This window comes from Solea solea, chromosome 17 (assembly GCF_958295425.1).
Source record: "Solea solea chromosome 17, fSolSol10.1, whole genome shotgun sequence".
NCBI classification, from domain to species: domain Eukaryota; kingdom Metazoa; phylum Chordata; class Actinopteri; order Pleuronectiformes; family Soleidae; genus Solea; species Solea solea.
In genome coordinates this window covers 16,120,957-16,136,068 of record NC_081150.1, presented here as the reverse complement: position 1 = coordinate 16,136,068, position 15,112 = coordinate 16,120,957, and the positions used below count along the sequence as shown (strand labels likewise).

Below are 15,112 nucleotides of genomic sequence, written 5' to 3'. Positions count from 1 at the left end.
ACATGACCATGAGTGGGCCTACGCAATCACATGACCTCTCACTCGCCACCTCGCTGCCACACAGGTTAGCTTGCGTGTGGTTATGCTAATAGGGTGAAAACAGCCCCCGCAACTATAAGTCTTTGAAACTGCTTTATTATGTGCTATTGCTTGTATGAGTTACCTTCTGTTTACTCATAGTTCTATGTTTCTGCACCGTAGTTCAGTTATAAGTATGATTTAAATAGATATGTATCTACAATCTGTGCTATCGCATGTTTAAATGACTTTGTAGTGCTATAAACATGTCATAACTAATTCAAAACCGTCCCATTTAAACCTATAAATTCATACAACTTATGGAGTTTTTTTTTTGTTGTGGTTTGGTGCTATACAAATAAAATGCAATTGAATTCAAGTCTTTACATTTTTACTTGAATGCTAATAAGAGCTGTTATCCTGAAACATTGACATCATTTGTAAGCAACAATTCAACAATAAAGTCACAATTTTAAAGTCAAAATCCTAAAAAAAACATATATTCAGATATTCTTCTTTGTCCTTATCGCAGAGAAGGGGAAGGAAACTTGCAGATTAGAGGAATCACCTACACAACTAAAGAAGCCTCTTGGCTGAAAAGTGCAACATCCTCCCTCTTAACTCGAGCAGATCCAGGTTGCCTGCAGCCAAACTCCAGAAGAAAGTGGGCGCTTACTATGCTCATGAAGAGGAACATCTCCACCCATGTTATGCCACTGCATAAATCAGGGAAGAGGAAGGAGGAAATTGCAGAGAGGGAGTGAAGAGAGTAGTTTGAAAGAGGAGAAGTCTGTATTGCTGGTATGTGAAGGACACTGTAAGATGTCACTGATTCTTACGCCACACAAGTCATGATAACATGAGGGTGAAGGACCATGAGCCTGACAGGTCAATAGTTCATGAGTGTGAACATCCTCACAGATGGACACGAGCAACGGAGCAACAGCAAACCTTTAAAGGCATCTTTCAAATAAAAATGCTGGATCCATCTTCTGAGGCCTAACTTCAGTTGTTGGAACCAATTTACATCCAATGTCTATGTCTATGACTATATCTACTACAGCTGTGAAAAGATGGAAGCTAGGGCAAAGGGCAAAGGCTGACATTTAGTCCTCTACTTACAGGAAAAAGGGTTTATCCCCTCTCCTGACTGGTTCTTGTGAAGTGTGGCAGACACTGACATACAGATGTTTCATCCAATCAAGTGTCAAGTATTTTTGTTTTGAAGGCGACCGCTCCCTCCTCCGAACACTTTCCAATAAAGCTTCTACAGATGGTTTCCGCGCGTCAAACCATCTGGCACGTCAGGTTACCTTCCAACAATGTCTCTCTGTGTTCTTACATACATACACACACACAAACACACAGAGAGGGAGAGAGGGAGAGAGGGAGAAAGCCATGTTGTGACCATATGTTAAACAAGGATGTCGTGGGAGAGGTAATTGATCATCTCTAGCAGACGGTATTAATCTATACACAACTTTAAAAGAACCTCAGTCTAACAAAAAACCACAGCTCAGACATTCTGCCCACAGAAGCCCACGGCAGAATCACCAACAAAATCTATTTGATGCTGGAGTTTGGAACAGTGGGTTTGTTTGTTGAGTTTGATACTGCCTGGTTTTTTTGTTTGTTTTTTCTGGCAAGAAAATATTCTCCAATAATCTCAAAGAACAGCAGTTAAATGTTATAAGCTTTTAAGTGAAAATGTGACAACCGAAAAACTACAATGTACTGCAAAGTATAGTATACAGATCATAACATGTGCAGCACATGTGTACGGAGTACGTCATAGGAGATGCCTCGGCTGGCAATTTTGAGTTTTTATTAAGAGTTAAATCACAATCAAATAATTAACTGCAGATTGAGCGTTTAAGTTGTACAGTGAAACCAAATTATTGTACCTACAGCGTTGTGTTTTCACTTCGTGTTTGGGTGTTCTTCTCTGCTCCATCATTCTCCAGGGAATCATCATTTGTGACTTTGCCAAAACACTCAACACTCTGAAGTTTGAGTTCCTTTTCATCTGCTGTGGCAACATTTAGTGAGATTGTGTGTCTGTATTGCCAGCACATGAAAGCAAGGACACTGGAAATCTGTTGTTCTCACCTTTCGGAAGAAGTTTCGGTCAAATATCCCAGAAAATATAGAGATCAAATCTGAGTCTCGTCGTGGGTAACCAGTGTGAAAATCATGTAGTCTGACCTCAAATCAAATCACTTCAATGCCTCGAGTCAGACCCCAGTACTTCATGTCTGCACTTCTGAACTATAAGTATTATTTATTGTGAGCCTAATAAACCTGACCAGAACTCAGCAAACTGACAAATACTTCCCAAAGTCTAGCTCGGAAGAAAAAAAAAAGTAAATAAAATCACACAAGCCAAACACAACAAACTAAAAAATCCCAAACAGAGCCGGGGGTTGTCTGTCTAGCTTTATGGCTGTCTTTGAACTGCCTGTGTCAGACATATCTCCAGTAAAAGACAGCTTGCTCTCTCCGTATGTTCACTGTGGATAAACAGGGGGTTTTGAACTGAAGTGATTTGAGCTGGAACAAAACAATAAGACCTCCAGGAGTCAAACGGCGAAGGGGTGTAGCAAGACAAACAAACACAGGGCAGACGTTGAGCTCAGCAATGGCTGCAGAGGTTGTCAGTGGGCTCCCCGACACAAAGATGAAAGAGGGACAGACAGACAGAGAGAGAGAGAGAGAGAGTGGAGAAGAGGGGGAGAAAGAAGGGGAAATCATAGGCACAGATGGGAGAGGAGGGTTAAGAAAAAGTCAAACAGTAAAGCAGAGATGTGCAAGTCCAACAGTTAGTATCAAATTTCATATCATATCAACGAGCCTAAACTACTACAGACTGTTTTTAAAGGTCCAATGTATAAGATTTAGGAAGGTTTATTGGTAGAAGCGTATAATTGCTTTTATACACTTCTACATTTGCCTTAGAATTAGCCTTTTTTTAATGGATCTTTGGCAAATGCCTTTGCATTGCAGAAGCAGCCATATTTCTATTCATCCATCAATCTTCTACCGCTTTATCCTCCACATGAGGGTCGCGCGGGGCTCTGGTGTCAATCCCAGTTGACATAGGGCAAAAGGCGGGGTACACCCTGGACAGGTCGCCAGTCCACCACATCCATCCATCAATCCACTCTCAGACTCCAATTGTCAAATTTGCCTAATTTCCAATTTTGGGACTGTGGGAGGAAACCGGAGAACCCAGAGAAAACCCACATACACACAGGGATTGGGTCGCAAACCACGTCCTCTTGCTGCAAAGACAAGAGTGCTAACTACTACACCAAGTGTGTGGCCCACCATCTTTCTACAGAAGCTCTAACAAACAAACCAGCCAAAGAATGCTATTATACTATTAAATATGTCTAATTTTGAGGCCGAAGAAGAAAAACAATCTCCTTTCTGGTATGTGAAGGCCATCATAGTTCCCTGATGTGCTTGATTCGCGAGTCCTCACTTTGTTGGCATCTGAAGTCTCACCATTACATGTCAGTACCTAGCTGTTATATAATTGCTCTCCTCGTCAATCCAACAAATGAACTGGCCTGGACTTTGACATGTGTCTGTTGTGTGGAGCCCAAAGGACCAGTTTTAGCCTTACTCAGGTCAGACTGGACATATCAGCGCAATAGTAATTTGACTTTCTGATTGCATTGCCTAGGTCTTAGTCTGACTTTGAGAAACTCAATTTAGTGCAATTTCAGTCGGATTAAATGTCAACGTATATTTTAAAAGTGCAGTTTTAGTCACATCACAGCAATTTTTTTTTTTTCCTAATGTCATGTAAACATACTGACTTATTCTTACACTGCTTAGTATGAGTAACATTTATTAATAAGTATGTCAGCAAGATAATAATAAGAAGTATGAGGTAAGAAGAAAATGATATATATAAAATGACCAGAACATATTGAGAAGCTACGGAATAAATGGAAAGACAGAAAGAGGGGACAGGAAAGAAATCAGTGGGCAAGAAGGGATGAGGGATTATGAGTGGCGGAGGAGGGGAAGGTGTCTGAAACTGTGTGTGTGTGTGTGTAGGGGGCTCATTATTGACACCATGTGTTACCACAGAAAGCTCCTTGGGGAGGCACCCTGATAGATCAGAGAGCAGAGATGAGGGAACAAAAAGAGAGATGAAGAAACAGAGGTCGCTCCCAAGTCTTCTTAGCTGCAGATGTGCGTGTGTGTGTGTGTGTGTGTGTGTGTGTGTGTGTGAGTGTGTGTGTGTGAGTGTGTGTAAGGGTCAGTAGCCCCTGTTTGAGCAGCTGTATGTCTTTATGTCAAGCCTGCAGAGTTTTTTCTAAATGTGAATTCCCATGTTGAACTTATACTCCCCATCTACCAAAATATAAGGGACAGAGATATTCAGAAAGAACACTGATTCACCTGGTGTGACTTTTAGACTAGTACCAAATGTTCCAAACAAATAAAAAAAACCATGGTAAATACTGACTTTTGCAGGGAAAAAGTTCCTCTAGACACAAAACAATCGCCTTAGTGTAAAGCAGTGGTTCGCAAACTTTTCACAGTCCCGTACCCCTTCAGACATTTGACCTCCAGCCATGTACTGACTACTCTTGTGTACACACAGCACTCACCAAATAAAGTACCCCAGTGTGGGAATCACTGTTGTATATTACAATGAATTGATACAATAACATTCTTAACAACAAAACTATTTTTCCAGTTTTGGGGATCAATAGTCTATCTGTCTGTCTACTCAGTTATCAGAAAGTTAACTGGCAAACATTATAAAACATTAAATCCAAATGTATACATTGGTATTTGATTCGGAAATGTTCTGTTTCATATTTTAATACAAATTTAGCTGAATTATTTCCCATTTGTCCAATTTGCAAATTCATGTGATCATTATTGAGCTGAATGTAACCAATTAAACAAAGGTTTGCTGTCGGGGCAACCTATTAAATAATTTTTATGTCCTTTGCTCCAAAATCCATATCACAACCTTGTTTATTTCTTTTATGTGCAGTAAATCGTCTGTGTGCAGTAGGTGGTGCAAACAGCATACACAACCTGCATGAACTCTCGCTCTCACACTCAGACACGCACACACAATTACCAATTTATCAACTCATGCCCCGTTTCTTTCGGTGTCTAAGTCCACAGAAGAATGGAGCGGGGCAGAGCAGCTATTGTGTCCCTGGTAGAATTAACTATTGATTTTCTCCTCAGCATTATCAATGCTGTTCTGACAACAAAACAGCCAGGAAACACTCACACTCATGGGCGTACACACACACACACACCCATGCACAGACCTAGATTTCGTTCAGTGGGAGATGTTGCTTCGCAGGAGGCAACAAAGCCCCACGGGGGGGGGGGGGGAGAAAAAGCACAAGTCAAAATATTAGCGTGATAACACTGTCAGTGTACGCGAACAAACAAAGTGAATCCCATCTTTTAAGTCTTTTCAGACATGTGTCAGAATGCACAGTGTGTCAGGAAACATACGGCCGTGTTCACATAGTGTTACCATATTTAGCAGCGCGAGCAGGGTTATATTAAGATTAGATTAACTGACATGCATTTGTGTAATTACCGGTAAATAAATGTCACAAGGATGAAGGTTTTTCAAAAGCAGAGAAGCTCTTTGTTGTCAACAAAATGTCATTACTTTCTCCAGTTGGGTGTATTCTTATATTAAAATGGAAAAACTTAACAAAAATAATGCTTTTTATAGTCTTTTCACTCTACCGCATAGCATACTTCCCAACAAAACTGAACACACTTATGTAAAATTTACTTTATGGGCTTTAGAAGCAGCAAAACCAATCTCATCATAGACTCTCTGTCCATAGCGGGCAAGGGCTATGTGAAAAAATTAAAAATTCTTTTACAAAGACCCCAAAAAACTGTAGTTACTTTGCTTTTACCAAGTGTCTATATCGCTTTATCATTTTAAAATATAAAAAATGTCTTATGTAAGCTTATTATAATCAAGAAGACTCAGAATGACTGGAATGAAGGTTCTTGTCACTTAAAAATAAATACTGATTTTCCCCATTTACGATTATACAGATAATCAAAATTCACAAGATCTCCTTTCTTAATTGTGACGCACATTAAAATCACATATCGTCCAATATAGATCAGTTCACATCTTTACGCATTTACTCTCATTCAGTATGTTGACTAGCATTAGCAAAAAAATGACAACTAATAATTGTGTTAGCCCGACAAAAACCGAGCTTGTAAGATTCATGAAAACACGGTTGTCCAACTGAAATCATTAAAGTTGAAACAACACTAGATAATGCATTTTGGAGTCAAATTACTACTTTATGTTAATATTCAGATGGACAACAGTAGGATTTAATCTGGCCTGGGTGCTCTGCGTAAAAGGCGTCACTGTCCTAGCTCCCAAATAGTGGGACGAGCTCCCCATCAACATCCGGACAACGGAAAGCCTCCACATCTTCCGCCGCCGACTAAAAACACATTTCTTCCGACCCTTCCTTGACTAAGACGACGGCGACAAAAAAAAAAAAAATACATCGCACTTATGACTAGCACTTCATAGTTTGGCTTACTTGAAGCTCTTACTTACTTCTAGCTCTAATTTGTACCCAAATGTTTAAATGCAGTTATTGTTAGTCGCTTTGGATAAAAGCATCTGCTAAATGACATGTAATGTAATGTAATAAAGTGCTTGTGTAGTGTGAAGAAGGACAGTAGTCCAACTGAACAGCACGGCATCAAGCTAAACCCAAAGCTCAAACGTCGTCAGTGCACACTTTACATTTTGTAAATCAGCAGGTACCATTTAGCTGCGAGCCAGCGTCCTGACCTACTTCTGCCCTCACACTTCAAGGAGTCAAGGAGAAAATTAACCAAGTGAAATTCAGAAATGTCAGAGTCACTCAAGCCCGTCCCTTCTTCACCTTCCTCTGCCTTTCTCATTGACGGCAAGGATACAGCACCTTTTCAACTTAGCACCTGGTTAAATTTAGCTCCCGCAGGATTCCTCTAAAGCGCGTGCGCGCACACACACACACACACACCTGTTGGTGTCCATGTGATCTATGTTTTGACACAACGTCCTTGATTAAAACCTGGCTGCCTTAAAACCTTAAACGACAACTTCACAAACACAGTGTGACACACAAGCATAATACCGGGCATACAAAGCATAAATGAGCCCAATCTCATATATTAAATCTGACAAAAATAAATGAAATTTACTGAACATAAGCAGAGGCGTGTGGACGCCGCGTGCCAGGTTGAATGTTAAACATCACATCACACGCGCACAGGAACAAGACAGACTCTTGGCCAAATCAATGATGAAGGATTAGATGTTCACTTTTATCATTTAATCAGGTAGTGCACTTCAATTCCCCTTTATATGCACACTTAACACAGATTTAGAGATTTATTACATGCTCTTGTTCCTGCATCAGCACGGCGATCGGGGATTTGGTAACACATTTGTCCACAACAGGAGCAAATGCCTTCTGACATGCAAACAGAAGAAAGAACTAGAGGAACTAAAGAACCCGCAAGACTTCAAATTAGTGGACAAACTACAGATCATGTTGCTAACTGCAGTGAATGACAAGAACAAACATGCACGGACAATTATGATAATCTCATTTCCAGCTTGTCAAATGTGATTTGGAAAATCCTATAGCACTGGCTTGATTAGATAAAAAAAAACACTTAAGAAGTGCTCAGCATTTTGTGATGTTGTTTGATACAGAATGGTTCAGTGATAATCAAAAAAAACAAATAATCAAATGGTGCTTTTCCATTACACAGTTCTAGCACGACTCGGCTCAACAGACTGTTGGCCACTGATTGGTCAGAAAGTGTCGTCACTGGAAGAGTCATGAGCACGACGTTCAAACACAAGAATCAAACTGAACAATGCCCAATCGTAAAACAGTTAAACGACTGAAAACATAGCAAAGGAAATATCTAAAATAGAAGCATTTATTGATTCTAATGATTCAGTACAATGAAAACAACTGCTTTACAAGTCACGAGTTGGTGAGTTTCTGTCGTGTATGAAACGATGTCGATCTAGAACTATACGATGGAAAAGTGCCAAAAGTAATCGGTACTTTTACTACGGACAGAGCTGAAATGATACTCAACATCAATGTTGGTTTGATTTTGGTCAAGAATTGGTCCGAAAGTGAAAAACCTGATCCATCTGATACAATCCAAATATGCTGAACAGCACATAAATACTTTCCTAAGCACATATAGTATATACAATTAAGTAAAAACGACCAGGAACAGCATCTTAACGGAGTCATAATGTTTATTTACGTACTTACTTCTTCATTTCTTACACAGTTGGAGAGCATTATTATTCAGTAGCAATGCATCAGCACACGTTATCAGCTCAGTAGTTTAAATGATGCCAAAATGACTGCATCAGTCTGAAAACAATATCAGAAGTTTGTGATATCAGTGTCTGTCTCCGATAAGAGTAGTGCTGATGAGAGTCTAAGATGCTTCTATATTCACTTTTTAAAAAAGTAAATGTATATTTACCTGCATATTCTAACAAAACTACATATCATCTGTTATAACACCACAGAGCCGACTCACAGAATAAACCCGTCTGCCTCCTTCCCATCTCCTCTTATCACTGTCCTTCCTTCCTTCCTTCCGTCCTTTCTACCCTTTCTTCCTTCCTTCCTTCCTCTCTCTCTAGGACACATTGATTAAATTCACTGACTGTGGCTACCAGTCTGAGAGAAAAAAAACTTTCCCTCTCGTGTATTCCATCAAATCCATTCAGCTAAGCTTGATCGCGTTCACATTAACATAGCAGACTCAGAGATCAACATATTTTTCCCACATTGGGACGAAATCACCTGGTAAAAATGTGGATTTCTCTGACGGCGTTCACTGTGACACCTCTGGTGACTTAAATCCACATTAACATAAAACAAATATATACATTAGTAGCTTCTCTGAAGACACCTTTTTATGTAAAAACAATGACGTTATCAGCAAAGATGCTCACAAGAAGAGACAAAAGGAGAAATCAATCATTTTTCTCACTCGCCCTGATGTTTACTTTTTTAATGATGCTCTACGACGGTGACATTCTGAATAATTCACATGGATTTGCTAAATGAGATGTTGATTCTTAGCCGGATTAGAACCCTTATCTGGATTCTATGCACACACAGTTGTCTCATGTGAGTTCACGTCTTCACACCTATTCATGCAAATCAGGCTGGTATCATTCACTTTAATACACACACACACACACACACACACTTTTTTTTTTGGCAACTTTTCCAATTTCCTCTGGCGGCGGCCGCACATTCTTGACATTTTACTACGCTTTTATCAATAGAGTTGTTTGTCTTGGCTGTAGCGAGTCCAATATGTCATAGTGACAGTTCAAAACTTAGATTGTACAAATGATCCTATCGAGATATATATATATATATATATACATACATATAATATATATATACACATATATATATACATATATATACATATACACATATATATATATATACGTGTGAATAAATGAAAACATGAAGCAAAAATCATTCATGCTGAGAAAACAATGTTTTTTTTCTGTCTCTGGATGATGCAGCAGAAATAATATTAGTGGAACCTCTTACTGGCAAGAAAACCAATATGACAATGACTCAGTTTAATTTAGGACTGTACGTGGTCTTATGCTTTACATTACAGAGGAAATTCACTCATTCATGCCAAGTGGCAACTCGTCATAGTGCCATTTTGAAGTTCTACAACTGGTGTCCACCCAAATGTGCCGTACTTTATCATCTACTTTCCTCTAAATGGGGAACATCATTTACAAAATTGACATCATATTCTTTTGGAAAGGACTGACACCATTAACTCTATGGGAAAATGTTTATTGACTTTATAAATCGATTGAGAAGTAGAAGCTCATTTACCCATTGAGCTTTTATTCAAAGTGAGTTCTTTCTGCAGCCATGCAGAGTCACCCCCTGCTTGTTATACGATATATTCCTACTTCCTGATTGACTTCACAGAGGAGACCGGAAGAGTCTAACCATTTATTTTTTATTTATTTTTTTGCAAAAACAACATGCAAACTGCAGGTCCTAGAATCAAACTGGCAATTTAGTCAGCCGCAGATTACGATCCCAACTACTCCTGAATTAGGAATAATTTAGCTATCAGTTAAAGCAATGAAAAAGAGCACGGAAAGACACAAAACTAAAGATAAAAAGGAAGAAAATCTCTCCTGGATCAAACAAAAGTGGGGAGAATCTTTCTAATGTGGCATCTCATTGCTCGTATCAAAACAACGTTGTTTCCTTCCTCAAAATTGTCATTCTCTGCTGATTGACCAATCGATTACTCGGCTAATTGTTGTCAGTTCAAACCCAGTGTATGAATCAGTTCTGCAATAACGAAAGCTGATTAGACTCCTGCGGGGGTTCCACAGTGTGTAGAGATCTGTCAGTGACGACAAATGTGTGTGTCCATATATCTCTTACACAACATTTTAAAAGCTTCCCATCTCTGTTCAGCACGTTGTTGCCGCGTACACGTGCATTCCCCTCGTTGACGCTCATCCTGCTGCTTCATCCAAACGCCCTCTCTCTCGTGTCCTCTGAACTTTCCATCCACCCGTTCTCTGCTGCTGTTGTTTCCTCCAATGCCAAAGAGCTCCTCAACCTTCTTGCTCTCTATTTCAGCCCTCCTCCTCCTGTTCTCTTTCTGATTATCTCCTGATGTCTCTCTGAGCGCCGTCCCTGATAGAGAGCACGCCTGGTTGACACGCCTGGTAATGAGGCTCCTCACACAGATGGCCTCTCCTGCCCGCTTCTACTCACTTTCCCTTTTTTTCACTCCTGCACACACAAGTCGGCATGCATCCTGACGGCAGCACCCCCTTCCCATCCCATCTCTGCAGGGGTCTAAAGCACTCCATGGGTTAAACAGTAGCTGGAGATGTTTTTGAAGTGGATAAACACGGAAGAAAATAGCACAACAAGGACTAGATTTGTCTCATCTTCCAAACAATTGAAAATGCTAAACCATGGCTCTACAGAAACACATACAAACAAGCTCCTTATACACTCACCCTGCAGCGTCATCTACTGTACTTTGTAAGGGGAGTTTTTAAAAGTCCTTTTCTCCTTCATCACAATATTTCTATTAGCTTGATGAACAGAAACGGACAAAAGTAGCAGTTGCCGAATTACGTCAGAGAGTATTGGAAGTTCTGGTTATCACTGTTATCTGCAATTAAGGGTTCTGAAAAGACTTCATTTGAAACGTGTTTTGAAGATTCACGTTAGTCCTGTTTTGAGAGGCTCAGTGAGTAGGCAGTAGGGCCCAATAATGAATCATCATTTTATCAAAATCGCGGTGTGGCCTACTGCAATTTTCAAATCACAATATTTTTTAGAGCCAAAATGTGTGTCAAATTACCATCCATCCATTCATCTTCTACTGCTTTATCCTCCTCATGTGGGTCGCGGGGGCACTGTGCCAATCTCAGCTGACATAGGGCAATAGGCGGAACACCCTGGACAGTTCGCAAGTCCATCACAAATTCACATAGAGACAAGCCACCATCCACTCTCACACCTACGGTCAATGTAGAATGTCCAATTTAATTAATCTCTGAATCTGCACGTATTTGGACTGTGTGAGGAAACCGGAAAACCCGGAGAAAACCCACGCACACACGGGGAGAACATGCAAACTCCATGCAGAAAGGCCCTTGTTGTGACTGGGTTGCGAAACCGGGTCTACTTGCTGCAAAGGCAAGAGTGCTAACCACTACACCAACGTGTGACCTGTGTCAAATTCCCATTTTAGATTAAATAATTATGTGAAAAATATCATTCCCTCTGATACCGCAAATCATATCGCAATCGCAATTACATATTTATTCAAAATCGTTCAGCCCAAGTAAACAGAGCTAAAAAAAACACATGTACTCTATGTTATTATTAGCAGTGGCATCTAAATGTACAAATGTATCATTCACTTCTGACTGTCACACTGACTGACATGTGACGTACATTGATTTGGAAATATGACTTGTTGGTTATATCGTTCAATTTTGCTTTAAGAAGGAAAATAATACAACAATCATCCATACTATTGAATAACAATGCTTCAAATCAGAATGAGCACCCATGTATCATGATACAACTGAATTGTGACATAACCATATCATCCCAGCCGTGTTTCTTTGTATATAATCTTCCAGAAATGTCCAACATCATTTTCTCACTAAATGGGACAACTTGCCTTACATCTCAGTGTTTTTTTTTCCTGCTCCGCGTCGTATTGATTTTGTTTCCCCCGTCAATCCCCGCGTCTCTGCCGAGGCCCTTTGTTGTTCATTTTTCACCGCTGACTGTGTCATGGCCCCACCACACACAGCAGCTCATAATTAATCTTTCACAGCCTCACAAATAACGAAGTTAAAGAGCAGCACGGCATTGCATGATTCAGTTTGATCCTTAAAGGGTTGGTTGACCTAGAATAATATGAAAAAAAAAAAAACACAACACTTTCTCATGTACCCCTGGTGGTATCCAGACTGCAGATTGATGTGGTTTTAATTGTCTGGGTTTTGAGATATCCATCTTTGATTTTTGACTGCACAACAGTACAAGGGGGATTAAGTGGATTTTGTTTGTGTTGCTCAATGCGTTGAAAGAATATTAATCCCGGAAAAACTGCTACCCTCACTTGCTCTGGGCAAACCACAAAAGACAAAGTGATGTTTTCATACTAGGGACCATCAGGAGTGAGTGCACAGTGAGGTCTGTGGGTTACACACAGTTACACTAAAACACAAACTATTGAATACAACTGCCTGAAGTGTTCCCTAACACATGTAAATGCACACCTCACATAACGTATTTCAGATCATTCTAAAAGTACAGTCTGCGTCCAATACACCAAAGTACAGCGAGGGACAGGATGAAAGACAGGACCCCCTACATGCATGGGTAAACATAGTTCAGATTAAATGAGAGTGCACACGACATAATCACATCTCACGTTGGCTAAGCAGCAACTTCAAAAAGGGCCGACCTACAGCTCAGCTTATGCCAACGTCTGTCGTGGTCAAGTTCAGTCACTTAATTTGGTTTAAGAGTCTAAAAATAACCTCCTCTGTGAGGAGCACTGGTCTCAAAAGATATTCTAATATTAACGCAATACATAAAAATAGCCTAAATAAGACTAGTTCCCTTACACTTGGACGGGAGGGTTTTAAGGAGAGGAGATTGTTACAATCTGCATTCTAACCATTCATTCTTAGACACCGGCCTATTCCGTCTTTAGTCAGATTATGGAGACATGTATGACATTATTGGACTACGCTATGTAAACTCTCAGATAACATAATGAATATAGGTTTCAGTGGCAGAAATTGAAAAATAAGCCATCAGGCCCATCATTACTGTGCATGTAGCAGGAGAGCTTATGATGACAGACGAAACTGAGCAATACCACCAAAGAATGTGGGGGCAGTATAGAGTCCATAGACCAATCAGTCAGGAAAACGACCAAAGAGGAATATTCTTCACAAATGGGAGGCCTTACATTCAGTGTTCATACATTCCACCAAATAAATTGGTCGCCGTGTTTGTTGATGCCTGCAACTTGGCACTCAGCACTGCCCTCTAGAGGATTGTGTAACATCCATTCCAAAGCAAAAGATGGACGTAAAACATATGAAAATGGAGTACAAACAATAAGCCTTATATACTGTACACTTACAGAGGCGGCCATCTTGTGCCGCCATCTAACAAACAAACCAGACAGAGCATGTTTCACATTTTGCAAGCAAAAGTATATTACACAGACACAGAGGAACAACGTTCTAGGCCACCGTAGTTCCCTCACACACACACTTAGACACTGGATGTGGCCTAGTACAACTTTCAGTCAGATTATAGAGACATGGATATTGGACTACGTTCTGCAAACCGTCAACAAGAGCAGGAAAGTAATATCATATAGCACGTCATGTAAACATAACGGGAACTAGGACAAGTTTGTTCAAATACCAGAGTTAAAAAAATCGGCTAGGAGTTGGCGACCAATCCAAGATGGCGGCCTTCCTGGAGGATTTGCGGCAAAGTCGTAATTTACTTTTTTCACTGTCCTAATAATCCTAATCTAATAATAAATATGTGTACCAACTTTCACTCATTTAAGTTAAACCTGGCCCAAGCAATTTCAATAGGGTCCTCCACACCTTGTGTGCTCGGACCCTAATAATGCCCGAGTTAATTGCCAGATTACTAGCATGCATGTCAATCTTTTTCTAATATATTTATAACCAAAAGCATCACAAACAACAAAACAAACGTGCCAGAAATCCCTCCATATGTTTCCTGTCACATTTGTTCCTGTTCATTTGAATAAAACAAACATAAATATGATAGTTTTATCACAGGTTTAAATGTCCCTCTAGAGCAGCCACACGTTGCTCTGTCAGTAATGTGAGCACAGCTGCAGCTCATTAACTGATTGTCTGATGAAGGGTAATCACAGCCGTGAGTGAAAAGACCCTCCGCAGCAACAGTTTGTCCCGCTGTACTCACCTCTCTGCTGAGCACCGCACCACTGACACAGCATCGCGGTGAGAAGCGGGAGCACGAGTTTCTCCATTTCTGCTGCTCACTCTCAATCTGCTGCTGCTGCTGCTGCTGCTGGAGTTTGGTTGGAGTCCCCTGCGCGCGCGCTCTGTCGTCCGCGCGGTGCTTTCACGCGGGCGGCGTGTGGAGTTTGATGTCGGTCGAAAAAGTTTCCCAGGAGTTGACCCAAACTTTCTCTCTCCCTCTACCTCTCTCTTTCTTTCCCTCTCTCTCACTCAGAATACTCCTCCTTCTCCCTTTTCTTCTCCTCTTCCTCCTCCTCTTCCTCCCCTGTGACCATGGTCAGAGCTTTAGATAGATAGATAGATAGATAGACAGACAGACTCACATCATCATGTATGTAATATTACATATTAAAGGTCCAGCCTGTAGAAATTAGTGACATCTACAAATTGGCTTTTTAGCAGTGTTGTAATGTAAGGAGGTAC

The 15,112-nt window shown here is 40.4% G+C and overlaps 1 protein-coding gene across 6 annotated transcripts in view; it reads right to left on the bottom strand.

The window, feature by feature from the left end:
- lama2 (laminin, alpha 2) overlaps positions 1–14,861 on the bottom strand; it is a 192,011-nt gene extending 177,150 nt beyond the window's left edge. For 3 of the 6 annotated variants that reach the window (XM_058613746.1, XM_058613747.1, XM_058613749.1), the window contains exon 1: positions 14,631–14,861. In XM_058613746.1, the coding sequence (XP_058469729.1) occupies positions 14,631–14,697 (67 nt within the window). In that variant the 5' untranslated portion in view covers positions 14,698–14,861. The remainder of the gene's footprint in view (positions 1–14,630) is intronic. The other 3 variants (XM_058613750.1, XM_058613751.1, XM_058613752.1) reach the window with 1 other exon arrangement.
- Between the last annotated feature and the right edge of the window lie 251 nt (positions 14,862–15,112).